The following is a 21645-nucleotide window of genomic DNA, read 5'->3' as shown; positions in this document are numbered from 1 at the left end:
TCCCTAACCTGTCCTTCCTCCCACCTATCCCCTCCTCCCACCTCAAGGCCCACCCCCATCTCCTACCTACTAGCCTCATCCCACCCACTTGACCTGCCCATTCTCCCTGGACTGACCTATCCCCTTCCTAACTCCCCACCTACACTCACCTTTACTGGCTCCATCCCCGCCTCTTTGACCTGTCTGTTTCCTTTCTACCTATCTTCTCCTCTATCCATCTTCTATCCGCCTCCCCCCCTCTCCCTATTTATTTCAGAACCCGCTTCCCCTCCCCCATTTCTGAAGAAGGGTCTAGGCCCGAAACATCAGCTTTCCTGCTCCTCTGATGCTGCTTGGCCTGCTGTGTTCATCCAGCTCTTGTTATCTCATACAAAGTGCAGTGTTGACTGGCCAACTGATAGGTTTCTGGAGGTGATCCAGAGTTTCAGACTGTATGAATAAAGTGGCAACAGCTGAAATAACAAGCAAAGGGATGACCTATAATCTGATTAAGTGAGGCAGAGAGATAATTACAAAGAATTACAAATAAGGTGGTGCTGGAGACAAACCAAATGGCTGGAATAACAGGATGGGTATAAGTGTTGCATGCTGAGGGTCTAACCAGTGTAATAAGGAATCCAAAACTGGTGGCTCAGTGGTTAGCACTGCTGCCTCACAACACCAGGGACCCGGGTTCAATTCCAGCCTCGGGCGACTGTCTGTGTGGAGTTTGCACATTCTCCCTGTGTCTGCGTGGGTTTCCTCCAGGTGCTCCGGTTTCCTCCCACAGTCCAAAGATGTGCAGGCGAGGTGGATTGACTAAGCTAAATTGCCCGTAGTGTTCAGGGGTCTGTAGATTAGGTGGGTTATAAGGGGATGTGTCTGGGTGGGATGCTCCAAGGGTCGGTGTGGACTTGTTGGGCCGAAGGGCCTGTTTCCACACTGTAGGGATTCTATGAAACTAATTAAGGTGGAGAGATCATAACAATTTATCAAGATGATGGTGTCAAAACAGGAAAGTAAGGAGGGTTTTACAGATACAGCTCGGGGTGGTGGGGTCACACGTAGCATGACATGAAGCCAAGATCATGGTTGAGGCTGTCTTCATGGGTATGGAACGTGGCTATCAGTTTCTGCTCGGCGATTCTGTGTTGTTGTGTATCCCGAAGATTGGAGGCTGAATGTCATTGACTGCTGACGTGTTCCCCAACTGGGAAGGAACATTCCTGTCTGGCAATTGTTGCGCCTGTCCATTCATCCGTTGTCATAGCATCTGCGTGGTTTCGCCGATATACCATGCCTCGGGGCATCCTTGCCTGCAGCGTATGAGATAGACAACATTGGCCGAGTCATATGAGTGTCTGCCGTGTACGCGGTGGGTGATGTTCCCATGTGTGATGGTGGTATCCATGTCGATGATCAACAGATTTCATCCCACCTTCATACTTACTATGGACTACTCTTCAGAATCAGTCTTGACGAGCGTCTGGCCAAAGATCATCCTTATGCCTCCACTTCTTGCCTTCAAACAACCGCCAAACCTGAAACAGCAAACTACCCAGCCTTAAGGACAACATCGACCACAACACCACACAACCCTGCCACGGCAACCTCTGCAAGACATGCCAGACCATCGACAAGAATCGCCAGACAGGGATGTTCCCTCCCAGTCAGGGAATACTTAAGCAGTCAAGGACATTCAGTCTCCAATCTTCGGGTAAGCGTCCTGCAATGTGGCCTTCGAGATACACAACAATGCAGAATCGCTGAGCAGAAACTGACAGCCATGTTCCATACCCATGAAGACAGCCTCAACCGTGATCTTGGCTTCATGTCGTGCTACATGTGACCCACCACCCCGTTCTGTATCTGTAAAACCTTCCTTGCTGTCCGGTTTTGACACCATCACCTATAACCTCTCAACTTTAATTAGTTTGTACAGTTTTGGATTACTTATTACTCTGGTTTGACCCTCGGCATGCGACTGTTATAACCTACCGTTTTATTCCAGTTATTTGGCTTGTCTCTAGCACCACTTTATTTTTAATTTTTTGAAATTATCTCTCTACCTCATTTAATCCGATTATAGGTCATCCCTTCGCTTGTTATTCAGCTGTTGCCACTTTACTCACACCGTCTGACATTCTTGACCTATTATTCAGCCTGTCCACATTCGACTTTGTCTGATCTTTTGATCTCTCTGCTGATAAATTCTATGCCTGTGTGCTTCTTTCTCACTTCACCTGACAAAGGGGCAATCCCAAAGCTTGCGATTTCAAACAAACCTGTTGGACTATAAACTCAGTGTCTTGAGACTTCTGAACTTGTCCACCCCAGTCCAACACCTGGGCACCTCCACATCAGTACATTTCTGAAGAAGGGTCCTGACCCCAAACGTCAACTTTCCTGCTCCTCTGATGCTGCCTGGCCTGCTGTGTTCAACCAGCTCCACAATGTGTTATCTCCACATCAGTACAACTGGTGCCAGAGCTCTAAGTTAGTTCTTAGCCCATAACCATCCATCCTACCCCTACCCAGTTCCTGGACCTGTCTGGGAATATCTCACCATGAGGAGAATTTCAAATTGGAAAACCTTTCTATCTTGGCTTCTGGCCTTGCAGGATCTCCATGGGATCAGTGTGTAATGTTGCTTTGTAAAGCGGGAAGGAGGTAAGGTGGGGTGGGTGTTGTACAGCTGGAATCCAGCCTAGTTGGGTTGCACTTCTGAATACTTTGCAGTTCTGGAGCTGCTGGAATAAATCTCATGTTGTTGAGAATGTCAGCAGTTATTTAAATAGCGGGAGGCTTTTGGCGCTGCTCGTTAGAAGCCGGCACAAGAGTTGGATGCTGCTGCAGCAGAGGAGAACTGGGGACCATCCCCTTCATTTTCTCGGGGGCTGGTGAGATTTCGGGAGAGCGAGAGGGGCGGAGGGGCGAACGGACGAAGGGAGCACGGCGCCTGCGTCTTGCAGCCCCATCCCGGAAGAAAGTGAAAAGTTTTGGGATGAAGTTCGGTACAGTCCTGCAGTGATCGGACACTTCCGGTTTGTGGGTGGGGGGAAAAGCCAGGGGCAGAAGTCGGGGAGGTTGTAGTGGAGGACAAGGGGGTAAAAGTCTCGCCTGGAAAGCCGGGCGAGAGAGCCCCCCACGCAGGGCGCCACGTAACTTCCATGGAAGCGGTCGCCGAGCCTTTGCAAACCAGACGTGGCACCGTCAGCGAAAAGCTAGCGGATTTCCATCTCCAGATGGCTTTCCCCGCTTACGAGAGCATCAAAACCCCGCTGGATTTATTAATCCGAGCAGGTAAGCGAGGGGCTGGGAGAGGGGAATTGCAAAGGAGAGAAGGTTCCACCCCCTTCCCCTTCCCCTTCCCCTTCCATTTCTCAAAAGTTCAGGCAAACATTCCCCAAGTTGCCTTTTAAGAAGTTTGTGTGTGTTTTGTGTTGGGGCAGGGATCCGAGTTTGTGGATCGAGGTTGGTTGAGACGGTAGGAAGTGAGGTGGAGATTTGAAATTGACATTGCAGCTTTATTGAGGGCTGGGGGAATGCGTGAAATTAACCCGCCGGCTGCCCTGGGGTTTGGGGGGGGGGGGGGGGGATGAAAGGCGTTTGCCTTCACGTTCAGGTAGTCTTAAACGCGGAAGTGAGCAGCTGCTCGCCTGGGGAAGTGCAAATCCACATTTTTTTTTTAAAAAAATCCAGTTTTTTTTTAAAAAAAACAAAAATAAAACAGGCCCATGAGGTGGATTGCAGCTCTGTCCAGCTTGCAACAAGAAAGAAGAAATCACAGCATGAGCACGTGCACAGTCAACAGCCCTTTAAATGTGTGGCTCACACACTTAATAATTTTCATCGTTTTGGGCCTTTTGCAGGCTCCTGTTAAAAAGATGAAAACTGATCGTGTGTAATTTCACACGGCTGTGAAGTGTGGAATATTGACCGTTCCGATTCTATTAATGGATCAATCTTATGATGTCCCTCTGAAGAGCAAACGTGGCCTGATGATGTATGTTGACATCCTTCTACAATGAATTTCCCTGTGAATGAGGACAAGTCTCTTATTTAATCTGAGAAATGTCCACTTAGTCTGGTAGCTGAGTTTTAGTTGTTAGCACAAATCTGCTGAGGGGGTTTGAAAATAAATGTAATTTACGGTAGGAGATGTTTGTGGTTGAAAGCGTGTGGAGACTGTGTTTATAACTAATATCAGGGAATTCTGTTAAATATCATGCTAATTGCTTCAGCAGCTTGAAAAGGTTGGTTTTAGGATGCATTTAATGAGCTTCATTCTTGCCTTTCAAACATTCTGTTTCTATGATTTATTCTGTGAGAGTGGTTTGTCTAGAGGGGCTCACACATTGTACTGATACATCCTACTGCTATCATTTGCATTATAATCTTAGCATCAAATCCATTTGTTTTTCAGGATTTCTCGGTGTGGCAGCACTACTTTTGAGCAGATTCTTTTTTTTAAAGAAAGGTCACAGTCTCTGTGACTGTTGCCCAATGCTTTGTACGATGCTGCTGCTGCTCAATTCATACAAATGTACAGAAATGATCTGTGGGAAAAGAGCAGCTGGCCCATCAATACCTTCCCACATGCTCCCAATGGAGCTGGGAGAACCGGTACAAAACAGTCACCACCTGCTTACAACAACGCCCTCCAAACCATCCCCCGCCCCCTCCCCAAATCACGTCCTCTCCCTGGCGTGTGGGAGATACTCGGGGACCAGTAAGGAGAGAAAGAAATTCTCTAAAATTCAACTGCGACTCCTTTTCAGGCATTCAAAACCATTCCAGGGATCGCATGGAATCAGAGGCTCTGTTTGAATTACATGTAAAACTTATGACTTTTTTTTGTTAAAGAAAGCATTTTACTGATTTCAACATGCGCCACTCTTCACCAACCTGTACCCCATTACCACTATCATCCTCCCAGTGGGAGAGCAAAGATATGATTTCCTGGGGATAAGCTGTTCACAGAAAACTAACAATTTGTCGAAGCGTTTTGTCAGTGAATGTACAGAAGTTGTTTGACTATGGGCTCCATTGCAGCTGTGACTGCTTGTGTATTTGCCCACAAAGTTGCAAGCAGGTGTCAATGACAGCGATCAGGAATGTGAATTCTGATTTGGATCTACCAGGATTTGTGTAGAAAGACTCGCATTTATGTAGTACTTTACAGTCAGTTAAGCCCTTTTGAAGATACTGTTTTATGTAGAATTTGAGCAGTCACTTTGCACACGGCTGTTGCGAGAATCTTGCTATGTGACAATGAACAGGGTCTCTTTTTTTTGGTGTGTGATGTTGATGCTTGAAGGATAACTCTTGGCCAGGACACTGAGTGAACTCCCCTGACCTCCTTCTAAAAGTGGACCTTGATTTAATGTCTCACGCAAAGTAGAGCAGCTGTTATAGTACAGCACTTAAATATCACTTGTGTGGGACTTGACGCCAAACCTGCCTCAGAGACACAAGTGCTACAGTTGAACCAAGGTTGATGTGGATTGGCCAATCCTAAACCTTAACCTAAATGTGGGACGCTGTACATTTTCTCCAAGGTGAGAAGTGCAATGGACTGTTTATAGGGTAGAAAACAATACTGAGACATTTTACATCAATATTCTTCAATGTGCACCAGGTAATGCCTTGACCACTCTGGCTATCTGGGAAATTTGTTCTACAAGTTCATCAATTTGTTTATAAATGTTACTTTACTATGGACATGAATGCCCAATTCATTGATTTGTTATGCAACACCAGAGCTATTGAAAAGGATTACTTACTGTCAGATGTTGAGAATATTTCCATTCATGATTATGAAGGCCACACCATTGATATCCCAACAAAAAGCCCTTTTCAGTGCCAGCAAGCAGTATCTTAGTGTACAGAGTGCAACAAGTTTCTATGGCTCTTCACCACCATGGCAGTGAAGGCAGCAGTAGATTGGATATGATTTGAAGAGTCCATTTGTCGGAAAGCACAAAGAGTGGTATATGCAGCTGATGATGTTGGATAATCTCTGAAAGGCAGCTTGTCTATTTGGCAGACATGCTGACTGAGCAGTACTTCAGGATTGCACTTAATGTTATTGTAACAGGATTTTCGCTTGACCATCTGTACTTTACTTTGCCAATACGGATATTGTGCAGTATAGGATGGATAATTAAAACTACAGTTTGCACCATTTAGCAAAATGAATTTGGTGATGGCACAACATGCACTTGACCTGAAGGAAGAAAACAATGATAAGAAATTGCAGTTACTAATTGACTTGTTTGTCTAATTTATTGCATTGTTGTAGTTTCCATTGTCACTTCTCAATCACTGTATCCAATTGGTAGCTTACCCCTGAGAAGTCACTGAGGTGAAAAATAGGTTAAGACAGTTTGGGGTTGTCCCATCCCAGCCCAGTTTGTAAGTGGACTGTCCAGTGTCGGACTTAGTCACACCATCAATCCTGGTTTCAGTCCCTACTTTGTGTCTTGGGTACAAGATTCAGAGAGGAATGGGTCACATTAGGCAGGATTTCCACTGCTGCTCACTGATGTCTCTTGCTGGGAAGTGTTTTGGTTTGAACATTGAGTGAGGGCAGGGTTAGACAGGGCACAGATAGCACCTTGACTTTGGAATCTCCATCTTTAAAAGTCTGACTAGGCTGTGGTGAACAGTTGGCAAAGTACATGGCTGCCTTGCCAACAGGAGTTGCATCTTTCCAAAAACTAGGCAAGAACATGATGGAGGCAGTGAGGCAAATTGGATTTTATTCCCTACTAGACTGTAACATTATGAAATTGGAGGATAATTAATACGTGAAGATAATTATAAGGCAGGAATATAATTGAAGGACTGATGCTTGAGTGGTTTACTGCTGTTATGCAGTCCCCTCAGTTGTAGCCACTAAAGTGCAAACTAGAATAACAATGTGGCTCCTCTTTGTTACTAATTGCAGCTCTCAGGTGAAGACTGCTTGTCACTCCTAATCTGTGTATGATGATAAAATGAAGGGTTAATGATCTGTGCTGTCTTTACTGCAGGCTTTGGAGGCTAATTTCAAGTTAGTAATTATAAGGTTTTCCTTTCAATATATGATATGAATAAAAAGCACTGGTTTGAGTACTGATTTACACATTGATAGATCACACTGTTCCAAGTGGAGGCTTTTGCTGATTGGCACTGCAGCATAATAGCAGCCAGGTGCACTTTATTACTTTTAAGAGTTTGCTCATCTGACCTCTAGCTTCGCAAGGCAGTGAGTTTACAAGAATTTTTTTTCTACAGAATAAAAGATTGTCTCTTGACTGTTTTTATGGAAACCAGAACGTAGGATTTTTTTTTTAACATCATTAGATGTTCTTTGTTACCTCCCTTCCCTCAGTGATGTCCTTCCTTAAATTGTCCTTCTTCGCTGTCACTCCAGTGTCTGGGATAACGTCTGAGATTTTTGGTTTGGGAATCCCAGTTTAGAAAGCCACAATTAAATACATCGAATGCATGAATTTCTACATTGTTCCTATGCTGAAGATACTCAGCAATTTTGCTATTCTAAACACAGGTTAAACCTGGACAGAAAATTTGAGCTACATGGCACAATAGTAGAGACATGGTGATTACCTGTCTGTCATTGCTGGTTGAAATAACTTGAGATGATGAGCTAAGACCATCAGACAAAGGTTTGAATTATTATGTTTCTTTTCTTGTTGCAAGAATAAATCTTCCTGCACTACATTGATGCTTAAGTGCAAAAATAAATCTGACAATAGCACTGCAAGCTGTTACAGCATGAACAGGCCTTTATATTGTTTTATTGGAATATATGATGTTGATTTTCATGTTGATTTTGATGTTAATTTCACAATAATCCAAAATAAATTTGATATGGAAAATTTAAAATTCTCATCCTTACAAACAGTATCCTTCATGGCTTTGATCTTCCTCATCTCTGTAACCTCATAAAATGTTTAGAATCTGTTTCTCCTCCAGTCTGGCATCTCGTACATTCCCCACTTGCTTTGCTGCACTAGGCCCTGTACTCTGCCTGAATTACCACCACCTCAAAATCTACTGCACTAACAAAGTATTTGGTCAACTGCCCTAATGTTTTCTTTGATCTGGAGTTCCTTTGTCTCCAATAATACTCTTGTGAAGTGCCTTGGGATTTTTTTCTAATTTATAAGTCCTGTCTAAATGCTGGTCTTGAGCAAGTGACCTGCATATTATTGTTGTCCCTAATTCATGAATTGGCATGGGGGTGGTCTTTGAGGAAACTGCTACCCAGAATACAATCACACTGCTTTGTGCATGTATAGAAATCATCCAGTGATCACTGTTTGAGTGCTATATGTTGCAATGCTCAGTTTTTTTGACATAAGTTGAATTAGTTGCGTACTTGACTATGTCCAATTGTTTTGTGCTGTAAGGATGACAAGGGAACTTGACACATTTACAGGCTGGCAAATAATGACTCAACTTAGGCTGTTTAGGTTCACACTGTATAGAAACCTCAATTGTACAGGATTTGTGCAGTATATCTGAGAATAATCTTAAAATACTCTTGGACCTTTTACTAAAGTTATATCTTCTGACCTGGTCTAGTAGAATTGTTGGTACCTGTGACCCACATTTGAAGTTTGAATTATTCTGAAGAATGCCATGATTCTCAGCACTCTTTTGGTCCACATCATGGCCTTGTTACTGGGACATATTGAGTAACAGCCCATTTGCAGTTCATGTTAATAGTTTGGGGACAAAAGTCAATTGTTTGACTCAACAGTTCTTGCTCAGAAATTCATTTTGTAGCCATCACTGATTAGCACCTGTTTTATTGTTTTCACGGAAATCAGCTGCTACTTGTGTGTTCAACATTCTTGTATTTTGAATGAAGGAAATTATTATATCTCAAAATGCCATTGATTGTATTGAGCACAAACTATTCGAGATAACTAACAGATGGGGTTTGGACACAGTGACATCTGGTTATAGATACCCCCAAGTTTCAGAGTGAGAATAATGATCTGTACAACTGATAGTAGGAACTGCCGATGCTGAAGAATCTGAGACAACAAGGTGTAGAGCTGGATGAACACAGCAGGCCAAGCAGCATCAGAGGAGCAGGAAAGCTGACGTTTCGGGTCTAGAACCTTCTTCAGAAATGTCTAGACCCCCTGCTCCTCTGATCTGTACAAGTGTTTGCTTTCATTAATGCAAATGTAAAGCATTCAATTCACCAGTGACTGTTTTCCAAAACTCTGATCTGCCCATATTGATGATGACTGTGGGTGATTGTAACCTTAATGAAGAAAATTGTGAAGCCTATGGTTTACACTACAAAGCTAAATTGTAAAAGGAGCGCTTGTTCAGACCACCTCAACCCCTCCCCAACCTGTGCACTCTCCAACAACATGGGAAATTGGAGAAATTTTGTAAGATATCAATGGATTTCTTGATTAAGGTAGCTGTAATGTAGAAGTAGAAAAGCAAATGTTAGGAGCTGGTCGGATTGAGATTAATACTGCAATTGGGAAGGGGCAAAACAATCGACAGCAGTGCTTAGTTCAAGCACATTGTAATCGTATCCACTAGATTTCCTATAATTTCCCATTAGCTGTATGTGCTGCAGTTAATACTGTTCTGAGCCTGTCGACAGTAATCCCCTGTCTATAATACAGTAATCTTACAAGATTTAAAGAGACTAGTGTCTATTGCATCCTGAGCCATTTTGAACGGCAGATTTTGAAAGCAGTTACATTAAGATAAAGCTACCAGTCTTTTAACAGAGTTGCTTGAAATCTAGCCAATGATTTACACATGATACAGATGCTAGGCATGAGGGAATATTAAAAGCCAGCAGTTGAGCTGTGCTTTTCATGGGGAGAGATGCTGTTTGAGTCTTACTGGAGCAACATTCATAGCATAATTCAAAATGAATATCAACTTCACTATTCAACCACTGGAATGAGATAATTGTCATTTGCTTCTTGCCCAAATAACTTTGCAAAAAATATGATTCGATAATCTGAAACTGTTTCATTTAAATAAACTAGTTTTCAAGAGTCCGAATATTTTAGATCAATAAATATATTTATATAGGAATATATATTTTGTTTCAGTTGTTAAGAGCATGTTACTTCGGTGAAAGTTTCATTTAAACCTGTTTTAAGTATCTGTAGTACTTATTGTTTATGCAAATACAGTTTTGATAGGCATTTTACAGTATTAAGCGTGTCACAATATCCTGACTTGGCTTTCTATGTTCTGACCTGATCTTGTAGCTGAGGTATACGTATGAGATAAAAATTGAAAGAACTGCGGATGCTGTAAATCCGGAACAAAAACAAGAAGTTGCTGAAAATGTTCAGCAGGTCTGGCAGCATTTGTGAAGAAGAAAATCAGAGTTAACGTGTCAGGTCCAGTGACCTTCCTCAGAATCTGCTGAGCTTTTCCAACAACTTCTGTTTTTGCACGGTATTTGTATGATTGGTCCAGTAAAGTCTCTGATCAGTTGTAACCTCCAAGATATTGTTGATGGTGGGGATGTCCACGATGATCCATCATAGTTAGACTGTCACTTATTGGCGTAGGACATTGCCTGGCGTTCCTGTGGCAGGATGTTACTTGCAGTTATCATCCCAGTGCTGAATGTTGTCCAGGTCTCAATGAGTGTTTGCACAGACTGCTTCAGTAAGTGAGGAGTCACAAATGGAACTGAACTGTACAATCTGCACTTCTGACCTTTATGATGGAGGTTAGGTCGATGTTGGTGAATATGGTTGGTCCTAGGACACTACTCTGAGGAATTCGTGTAGTGATAAACTGGGACTTGGATGATTGACCTTGAACAACCACAGCCATCTTCCTGTGTGTTAGGTATCAGTTTGGCCAAGTGAGAGTTTTTTCCTCTGATTTCCATGACTCCTGGATGGCACAGACTCTGAAAGGATGCCTTGATGTGAAGGGCACAGACTCCCATTTCACCTTTTGACTGCTGCTCTTTGGTACATGTCTGGATCAAGCCTGTAACAAGGTCTGGCTGAGTGACCATGGTGAAATCCAAACTGAACACAAGTGAGCAGGTTGATGACCCCTTCCATCAGTTTAATGATTTGAGAGTGAACTGATGGGGGTGTAATTGGTTAAATGGTATATCTCCTGCTGTTTGTGGACGAGATAAACCTAGGTAATTTTCCAGTTGATGCCGATACTGTATATGTACTAAAACTACTCTAAATACCAACCTGCTCATGTTTTCTGTGTCCTGTGCCTTCAGCCACTTTTTTATTGTCATGTGGAGTGAATCAAATTGGCTGAATACTGGCATCAGAGATGCTGGGGACTTCAGGACAAGGCCAAAATGGATCATCTTCTCAATTCTCGACAGAGATGGATATGAATGAGTGGCCTATTTTAAAAGCTTACTGAGTTATTTTGTTTTCAGAGAGCTTGTATGTAAAATGTGTAAGCAATGCATCTCATCTAAATGTATGAAAGATGTAAGGTGAGGAGGAAAGAGAGAAGTATATATCCATCTGTCATTAAAAGAATTAATTACTACAAACGTTCAACGTTTTTTGAAAATGCAACGTTATATTTTGCTTTCTCTTTATTCATTCGTAGGCTGAGGATGTCACTGGCTAGGCAGCATTTATTGCCCATTCCTAAATGTCCAGAGGGCAGCTAAGAGTCAGCTATATTGTTGTGAGCCTGGAGTCACATGTAGCTCAGACATGGTAAGGACAGCAGTTTCCTTCCTTAAAAGACATTAGTGAACCAGATGGGTTTTTCCAACAATCGATTCACGGTCATCATGAGACTCTTAATTCCTGATATTAGGAATCTAATGATGATCATGAATCGATTGTTGGAAAAACCCATCTGGTTCACTAATGTCCTTTAGGGAAGGAAACTGCCATCCTTACCAGGTCTGGCCTACATGTGACTCCAGACCCACAACAACGTGGTTGACTCTCAAACTGCCCCCTGGGCAATAAGTGCTGCCTGGCCAGTGAATTAATAAAGAAAAAAAGTTGTATTTTCAAAAAAAAAATTGGAAGTTTGGAGTAACTAATTCTTTTGATGACAGGTGGACAAAGTATATTAAATAGTATGCCAATATTCAAAAGATTTCACAAACAATGTGAATCTATTTTGTAGTGGAACCGTATGATTGCAGTTCCTCACAGAAGTTCCCAGAATGATACATGGCTTGATGTTTAACTTGTTTAGTAAGTTAATATGGTTGTTAGTTGCTGAAATGTAATTCCATAAGCTGCAGATGATTTTTAACAGAACACAAGGTTATTACACAAAAGAGAATAAAAACAATCTCTCTCTCTCTCGATATATATATTAGACATATTTATGTAACAGTACAACTTTAATACAAACATTAAAACAAAGTTTCAACCTGATTCCTGACACTGTCTATTACAGAGGTTCTTTTATGTTTCTACTGAACTGATTTCTTCCATTTGCTATCTTTTGAATTGTAAACAATTTTACAATTCATCCCTTATTCTCACTTCTTAAAAATCAAAACTTCTTAGCATTAATCCACATCCATTTGCCTCTCTCTGTAAAAACAGTTCAAATTCCAACAATGGTGATCGTATATTTTATCATGTTGTAATGAGTTCTATTAAAAAAAAAATCACTTTATAGCAATGTAGCATATTGTTGGTCATCTATTAAAGGTTTCTCAGTACTTTGAGTTTGGAATTTTGCAGGTTAGTTAGTGTATTTTGCATTTCTCTATATTATGATCTCCAGAGAGGTATGTGCTAATAACATGGAATGTTCCAGCATCATTATAGATTCCACCACACTTTTACTGTCTGCAGCAGATAGAGGTTTTGCGTTAAATTTCAGATGGTGTGCTTCTAAAGTTGTGCACGCAGGGAATATTATTTCACAGATTGGATACAGGGCGTGTGCATAAAAATAGCATCTGTTGAAATATGTTTCTGCTGTAAAAGTTCCAGCTCTGACACAGAATGTGATCAGGTTCTCTCGCACGCACACACATAATTGTAACACCTGCATTGGTATGCATTTTATATCTGATAACTGCATGCATTTGACTGTCCACTTTTGCTAGGAAACTAGAGGATGGTAAGGCCTAATGTGTTGGTATGCTGTCCTACACTGCACCAGGCAGCCAAGAAGGGAATTTGCTAAGTTTGAGTAGCCTCAGCTACTGTTTGAATCATTACTTTTGTTTTTCTGGTTCTTTGCAGAGTGCTGCCAGGACCGTAACACTAGCAGAGAAGTCTGTATTGCTGCCAAAACACTGAAAGCAGTGATTAGTTGGCATCCCCATCTTAGCCTAGAGAGTTTGTGAGAAATCATTCATTTAGGTTTGATTGCCCTCTTGTTGCTCATGCAACACGAGGAGTCTATTGTCAATAGCAGTTGCCTTGTCTGTTGATTCTTATTTTAACATGCTAATTATAATACTTGTTTTGAGCGCACCTTGCCTTTTACTTTAAACTTTAGCGTTTCATCAATCCCAATTTGTTTTCATAATTTTCTGCCCAGTTTGAACCTGGAAGGACTGATAGTTGCACACACATCTTTTTGTTTTCCACTACAGGACCTATTTGTGGTGTGTTTGTCTTGTAGTGCACCATTCCTGTGGACTACAAATGTTTGCCCTTTGCTAACCTACTTTGGTGATTCTCTCTGATCCTCAGTGGAAGCTTCCTGTCAGGATGAAGATGAAACAATGGAGACTATAGAGGCTGCTGAAGCACTGCTTAACATGGAATCTCCAAATGCGATCTTGGATGAAAAAAGAATGTGTGAGTATTAAATACATGCATTACTTTTCATTTCTTTGACACTTGGCACTTTCCTTTTCACACCTTGCCAACTGATGTCATTGTGTGGTGTACATCTGTTCTAACATAATGTAAGTGTAGACTGCACACAGTGTTCCAACTTATGGTCAGGACTTTGGCCTGAAGCCCATTTTCTCACATTAGATGCATTTGATGAGTTTCCTAAAAGTATCGTCTATTTATACAAAGACAGTTGCTTGTGCGTTTGACAGATTGAAGGAAAAATAAAGTACAAATTGATTTCAAAAAAAGAAGTGTTCAGCTACGATGAAGTGTACTTTGCATGCTGTGTGAAGAAATCTCCTTGTTGATCTGTCAGCAGTGCTGGCCCATCAGTGCCAGACTCTCCGTATGTGCTATCTGTGAAAAATAAATCCTAACATCAATGTCTTGCCAACTAAACCATGAGGTTCATTTATTTCCTCCCCCTCCCTTTCATTCCCCTCCCCCTCAATCTCTGTTTAGTTCATGGATTTGCGCATTCCCTGGATGGAGAAATTACTGGGACTGTTCCTGACATGTCTGTCACATCAGATAAGAGAGCAGAGGTAATCAACAGGTCTTCAGCTCTTGTGGCACATGATGAAGATGATTCTGCGGAGGACTCACCCAAAAAGAATGCACTTAAACAAAGGAAAAAGAAAGGTGAATGCTAGATTGACAGATACTGTTTTTGAATTAGCTTTATTGTCACATGAGTCCAGCGAAGAGTTTACAAGTCACCTCATATGTCATGGCACTATTGTAGGCCCAAAAGTACTAAGTTATCATTCTTGAGTGCAAATTCTGAGGGAAAAATAAATAAATAAAACGTTAGCGGGGAAAGAGGAAAAAGGCACTCAAGGCCATGTTGCAAGGACACTGGCAGCCAGACTTATTTTACCTCAGGTTTTGCGAAATAATTGCAAATATTTAATTAGGCACTTAAAGGTATATCCAGTTTTCTTTTGTCTGGTGTTCCCTTCTTGTCGCATTTTGTTTTGCTCTGTGATGGTACAGAAATTTTTGAGTCAATGGGGTATTCTGCATCTGGCTAATAAATACCAGTTTTGAGTCAGTACTTTCCTGACGTGTTAAGGAATATACATTTGAGTTGTGTGCCCAACACAATTTTGATTATTGAAATTAAGATAATCTGATAAATACTGATGGTTTGTCCTTTTGTTGTGCGTGTTGTCTGTGTGTAATAATTCCTGTGAAAGTTTAGACTTGTACTGGGAGCAAATTAAACCCAGGACCAGGTGGCCTTGTGCACCATGAAGGTTATGCTCATTAGTTATTGTCAGTATTGCATTGGTGTGCACTCAAACACAAGTGGTAGGAATGTGCGAATGGTAATATTACTGTGCATCAGTACGTACTTGGCCTAAGCACAGAATTCTAACCAGACGAGCTACTGCACATTCGATTCAGTTATAAAAGATTTTCCGTCCCAGATCTGTAAGGTTTCCTGATTGTTTGAACCTCCTTTGAAATGTCAGGACTATTTCTACGGTTGATGTTCTATCAACAGTGAATTTGTATCATTTCTGCAATTTGTATTCATGTTTGCTGTTATCAGTAATAGTCACACTTGCACACACATGTTAATGTGACCAGAATGTGTGCGGGTGCACGCTGCAGTTTAGATAGCAGCTTTAATCAGGCGGTACCATGCATACACACTGATGTGATTTAATTTTCCAGGTCGTAAGATGAAACCGACTCGACCGTCTTCACCTGTCACAGCGCCACACCTTCCAATTAAGAAGAAAAATAAGGATGGAAAAGGTACTGCACGATTCGTGAGACAGCTCGACAGTTGCACAAACATTGTGATTTACCTTTACGGAGGCTTTTTGCATCATCAGCAAAATGATGATGTGATGACACTGAGTGATGGGTCTGCTGACAACCCAAAAATAAAGTGTTTTTTCTTTTGTCGTGTTTGCCGTTCTTCCACACACCCCTCTGTTTCCTTCCCCAACCTTGTAATTGGGCTTTCAGTTTTAAACCTGACAGCGTGCATTTACTGGTGATTTCTGTCAAGCCAGAGAAGAGTGCTGAACGGCCAGCCATTTCAGCGATGATCGTGTGAACAAAGATGTAAGAAATTAAGGTCTAAAAATAATATGTACTCTTCTTGTCCCTTTGAGCATACAACAAGACTGTACTAACACAGAATTTTTAAATGATGGTCCATTGCCATATTTACTGTATTGTTACTCATCCCTCCTGCATTTGAATATGCACATACTGCATCCTTGATCCGGAAATGATGGCTACTAATACTGGCTAGCCAAAGTTGGGCAGTGGTCCCTTCCTCAGGCTTTCATTATTCACTTGATCTCCACCAAAATAAATGTATTTCTTTTCAAAACAAACTAATTCAATTCTTTGTAATTCGGTCTTTGCTAAATAGCTGCTATCGGCATGGTACTTGTTGATGGGATTATGGGTGTTGAATCATACGTTAAATAGCACAGCACAAGAGCCCTTTGGCCCAATGTGCCTGTGGTAACATTAGATGACTTGCTGATCTTCTCTTGAGCTGCAGCAAGCTGAGGCATAGGACTTCTGCTCATGGAGGAAGAGAGAGGCAGCGGATGTGCTGGGGAAGTGCTAGTTTTGTTTCTGTGACATCTGGCAGATGCACTATTACTAGAAGCTACAGTTGCAAGACCAGCGAGTAGTCCTTTTATTAGTGGAGGAAATTTCGGACTCCTTTTATGTTTTTATCGGAATTATGAGGAGCAATTTTAACATGCTGGTTTAGAAAGGAACAGGATCTGTTGTAATGTTGGCTTTATACCCTGCCATACACTATTTCAATGAAGAGAGAAAATTCAGTAGGATCATAACCATCAGTTGTCCCTCGAAGCAAGTACAGCCTGTGGCAAAAGATTGCAGTTGGAACTTTTTTGTAGAGGCTGTTGCCACAAAATTCTGCCACTCTTACCACTTGCCTTGGGCATAGCAATTTACTTAAATCTTTACAGTTCATCTAAGGTGCCAATAAATGTTTAAACGTTTTAAAAAAAGACACAAATCTCGCTCTACCAATTCTGTAGGTTAGAAAAGTAATTTGTTTCAATAGAAATAATTTATTTGATCATCTCAAACAAATCTCTGATGATAGATTAATCAAAAGTTTAACAATGATTTCAGCTTTAGCAAATACAGTGAAACAGATCAACTTAGAAAATAGCAAATGGAAAGTTTCCATGAAGCAACTGTTGTTGGATCAGTCAGGAAGAAAGGTACTTCATTCTTCACAATCTGTTAACATTATGAAAAGTCATTGTTTCACTTTTATCTCCTGTCGCATTGTTTATTGTGAAACGTTTTATTATTAAACATTTGATGCTTTCATGATGCTTGGCTTTATCTTTTCTAGGCAACACAATTTATCTCTGGGAGTTCCTGCTGGCTCTCCTTCAAGACAAGAACACTTGTCCAAAGTACATTAAGTGGACTCAGAGGGAGAAGGGAATTTTTAAACTAGTGGACTCGAAGGCTGTATCCAAATTGTGGGGCAAACACAAAAACAAACCTGATATGAACTATGAAACAATGGGCAGAGCTCTTAGGTGAGTAGGGTCCAAACATTCTGCACAAAATGGGGTTACTCCAGCTTTATTGGATACAACATAAGAATCAATACATTGTATTGTCTTAACATCGTGTAAGCTTTTTAAGACTTGTTCTGGTCATCATCAATAGACAGCAACAAGTTGAATTCTGACTGACGTTTTGTTCCTCCTAGGTATTACTACCAACGAGGGATCTTGGCAAAAGTGGAAGGTCAGCGGCTGGTGTATCAGTTCAAAGAGATGCCAAAGGATCTGGTGGTCATAGATGATGACTCAGCTGAGCACTCTACCTCGAATTTGGTGACCTTGCCCAGTTACGCAGCTACATCGCCGATAAAAAGCAGAAGTGCCACTGTTGGTGTCTCTCAGCTACAAAATACAAACAAAATGACAGCAGTGCCACAGAGCGTCCTGGTGCAGCACATCAAACAGGAAAACACTTCCTTACTGACTCAGCAAAGCCAGAAGGCAGCAGTACAGCACGGTCCATTTTTACAAACCATCCAAGGGCTCCAGAGCAATCAAGTTCTTCAGCACGGATCCCCGGAAGTTTCAAAGGGTGCTTTAACCATAGCATCATCTGGACACCCAATGAGGTAGTGATGAGCTTTATTGCGGTTTTCATGATTTCTAATTTGTGAATGGGTATTGCAGAAAAAAACAAGTGCTCCCATTTTGCACAAGCACCAAATATACTGCCAGCCTGTAACTTGTAAATTTATACTGTCCTAAAATTGTAACTGTAAAAGTATCTTTTGAATGGTTGTGCACAATCTAATTTTATCTTTCTTCCAGAAATATTCTCAATGTGTATCTGTATCATCTGGGCTAAGGTTAGGGGGACCAAACTTATTAACAGAGATGCTACTGAGCAAGATATGGACTGAACTTCAGGACTGTTATGCCTGAGTATGTGAAAATCTTCAGTGGCCACCCAAGAAACTCTGTGATGTGCTTAATGTTGCATTACAATCCCATTGGGAATATTTTCAAACATCTTGAACTGAGGCTTAATTAGCACAATCATTTGGCTAGTAACTGCTAAATTGTTTGGATTTTTTCCACATTTAGACATTAAGCTATTCACTTTTAAGACAGCTTAGTAAGAGACTGATAGGAACTTTCAACTTCATGGGAATTGAATTGGGAGCATTTGACAGGAATCCTGAAATGGAAGCTAAGATCGTCTGAATAGATGTATCCATCTCTTCCTATAATGGACTAGGAAACTAGGGCAAGTCATGGAAGACTAGATGCCTCAGTGTACGGGTAGAATCAACAATGAATAATGTGATCTGGTGATGAAGGGAGTTTGCACTGGGTTTTTGGAGTGGTTGGGAAAGGAAGGATAAAATGCCTCTAGTCATTATTTGCAAGTTTGTGGAATCTGATTTGGACTTATGTACTTTTTTTTTATTTTAATAACTTTTTAAAATAATCATTTAAAAGTTTATTGGAAGAATTTCACCGGTTGGTCTCTGATATCTAATTTGTTGTGCTACAATCTTGCAACTAGTCTTCAAACTGTTTAATTAATGTTTTTCTTTTCCTTGAATCCAGCAGGACAATAAGTGTCCCAGCTCAGGTTCCTATGGTGATGACGCCTGGTGCACATGCAGTCGGTACTCTAATGTTGCAAACCATACCCCTCACCACAGTGCTGTCTGGAACAGACACATTGAACAACTCTCCTTCCAAAGTTATTTTACGTGCCATTCCGTGTTCGGAAGGCTCAAAGGAAACAATCACTATTCAGGCCACCTTGTCTCCTACAGGTGTAGATGGTTCTGGCTTATCCGAGATCCAGCAAGCCCAAGTAATTGCGACCAGTCTTTCGTTAACTGATGGTGGATTTCAGCCAGTGGTAAACAATTGTGTACAGCCTTCGTCTGATACCGTCACGCAGCTAGTGACCATCAATAGCAACAGTCAGCCAATGGTTGCCCACCGTCCAGGCAGCGTAATTGCCACAGTTCTTAAACCACCGGAACCCATTCTGGACACTCCCGAATTCCAGGCTTCAAACACAAGTGCAGATGCCACCAGCCCTAGTGTCAAAATGGCAGAATTGGAGAAGGAGCTTGGACCTACTTCAGATGACGAGCCTAACTACCAGCATCTCCAAACTGTGATGCTGAGCAGTACGAATGGTATTGCGACATCTGTCATAAAGGTTGAAGGAATGGACAAAGACTTTGAAAGTGCTATGGAAGATTCTGAGAACCTCAACTGTTCATTGTCTCACAGTCCAAACTGTGCTCTCACCCCCGTAGTGAAACTAGAAGCCAATGAAGATTGTTCGGTGCTGAATCTACCACAAGACCATAGACATGATCAGGATAAAACTCTTGTGGATACCAACCTTCATGACACCATGCCATTTCTGAAACTGGAAAATGCCCAAATGTTTTCACATGCAGCAAGTATGCTTAACTATCCCAGTAACATGGCTCCCAGTTCAAGTGCCATATCCACTTCTGTAGTCGTTAAAACAGAGCCAAAAAATTTGTAATTACTGTAGAATACAATATCTTTGTATCTTTCACATATGTTGGATCCTTGTTTGTCCTATTATAATCATTTTGGCAGATTGTAAATAAGCAGTTAGTGATTTATAATCTAGGTCAGAATATTTAATACTGTATCTAGGCTACCAGTCAATTACAATTTGCAATAATGTCATTTTAAATCCATGTATCAACATCTGTAAAATAATCAAGGGACATCCATGCTGCAATAATTTTGTCAAATTTTGATGAAAAATCAAAATTTCACACTCTGCTTCTTCTGAAGCCCACTTTTCCTGCTGCCTTTTGTTGTACTAGAAATAATTAAGATTGGTCTTGAGCTAAATCTATTTTTACCCAAGTGCCACAAAGGTGAATCCTGGGGTAAAAGTTGTAAATGTTAAGTTGAACTGCTGAAATGCAAAGGCAGGTTTTCTTCAAACCTGACTAGCATTGGAACTGGTAACTAGTGGACCATTGCACTGGCAGGTCATTGGTTGGGTTGTTGCATCCTGCTTGGACTTCAGAGGTATCCCAAATTCAAGTTAATTGGACTGAGAGTTGAGATTGCACTTGGTGTGTTAAGGCGAATGCAGTTCAGTTTCATTCTGTTTGCTTTGATACAGATTTCAATCATTGGAGATGTGCCCAGAATTGAATGAGCCATAAATCCCAAATATTTTCCTATAGTCTTCTATTTGGTGTGATGAGTCAGTGGTACTTTATTCCTATTTGTGAGCTTTTTTGCCCCAAATTCCCCTGACCCTGGATAAGTAGCATTCAAATCCAACTTCAAAAGCATAATCTGGGCTAGTCCTCAATACGACTAAACCTTTTAGACAATATATCCTATTTATATTTTGTACCTTTGCTGAAAACCTATTTAAGGAACTTTTAGATTTCTTGCCAGCAATTTGATGTAAACCAGATTTAGAAAATAATATTGAATGTAATTTTAGGTCACCATAAACATGGTGCTAACAAACCACAAGATGAAAATTTTATATCTGAATTGTTAATGCCTTGTAGGTTCATTGCAGAATGATATATTTTTCATATATGTAATATGAAGAAAATTCTTCAGGAAAAATGTGAACTGGGATATTTTATAAATGGTGGGATTATTTTCCAAGCAAAAATATTGTAAATATTTATCTTTGATATTACAAAAAAGTCTACAGTTGCTGAGGTGTATTATTTCCTCTTGTGCTCTGCTTTTTTTTTGACAAAATTCTTATTGTGTTGTAAGTGGGGATTTGCTTTAGTTTATTTTCATTCAGGCCAATGTGGATATTGCAGACTCTTCAAGAAAAATGTCATGTGGTAGTGAGATTTCTTTAAAAGAAATAAAAACCTTTTTATTTTACAAATTACATAATTAGACTGGTGATTTTTTTTTTAAGAAAATAATTTTAATGTAGAGTGGACCACTGAATTCCCTAAGGAAGTTTTAGTCAAAACTCGGAATTAGTTCCTGCCGCCTTGCTGTCACTTCAGTGAGTAGGTGCAGTCGTAGGTGCAAGAGACTGCTGCTTGCAGTTACAGAATGGAGGGAAAATTTTGACAACAAGTAGTTTCTCTTATTCTGCTGTTCAGCAAAAAGCACGAAAATCAAGTAATCTAAAGAGGAGACAGGAAACATGCTAAAATGTATGTACCAGCCTATAACCTTTTAAAATAAATTGTATTGCTCAGGCTTTGTGCCTTCAAGGACTAATATCTGCAGTTTAATTAGTAATCAAGTGGTGATCC

At 40.9% G+C, this 21645-nt stretch overlaps 1 protein-coding gene across 6 annotated transcripts in view; it reads left to right on the top strand.

Moving 5' to 3' along the window:
* Positions 1-21266, top strand: part of elf1 (E74-like ETS transcription factor 1) — a 263211-nt gene extending 241945 nt beyond the window's left edge. For 4 of the 6 annotated variants that reach the window (XM_048605137.1, XM_048605140.1, XM_048605139.1 and 1 more), the window contains 6 exons: positions 13668-13775; positions 14280-14459; positions 15501-15584; positions 17191-17383; positions 17560-17982; positions 18947-21266. In XM_048605137.1, the coding sequence (XP_048461094.1) occupies positions 13668-13775; positions 14280-14459; positions 15501-15584; positions 17191-17383; positions 17560-17982; positions 18947-19898 (1940 nt within the window). In that variant the 3' untranslated portion in view covers positions 19899-21266. Of the gene's footprint in view, positions 1-3043; positions 3283-13667; positions 13776-14279; positions 14460-15500; positions 15585-17190; positions 17384-17559; positions 17983-18946 lie in introns of those variants that run through there. The other 2 variants (XM_048605143.1, XM_048605142.1) reach the window with 2 other exon arrangements.
* The last annotated feature ends 379 nt before the right edge of the window (positions 21267-21645 follow it).

This window comes from Rhincodon typus, chromosome 14, assembly GCF_021869965.1.
Source record: "Rhincodon typus isolate 14 chromosome 14, sRhiTyp1.1, whole genome shotgun sequence".
In the NCBI taxonomy this organism is placed as follows: domain Eukaryota; kingdom Metazoa; phylum Chordata; class Chondrichthyes; order Orectolobiformes; family Rhincodontidae; genus Rhincodon; species Rhincodon typus.
Note: the sequence above shows the minus strand (reverse complement) of the source record. Positions and strands in the feature narration are given on the sequence as shown.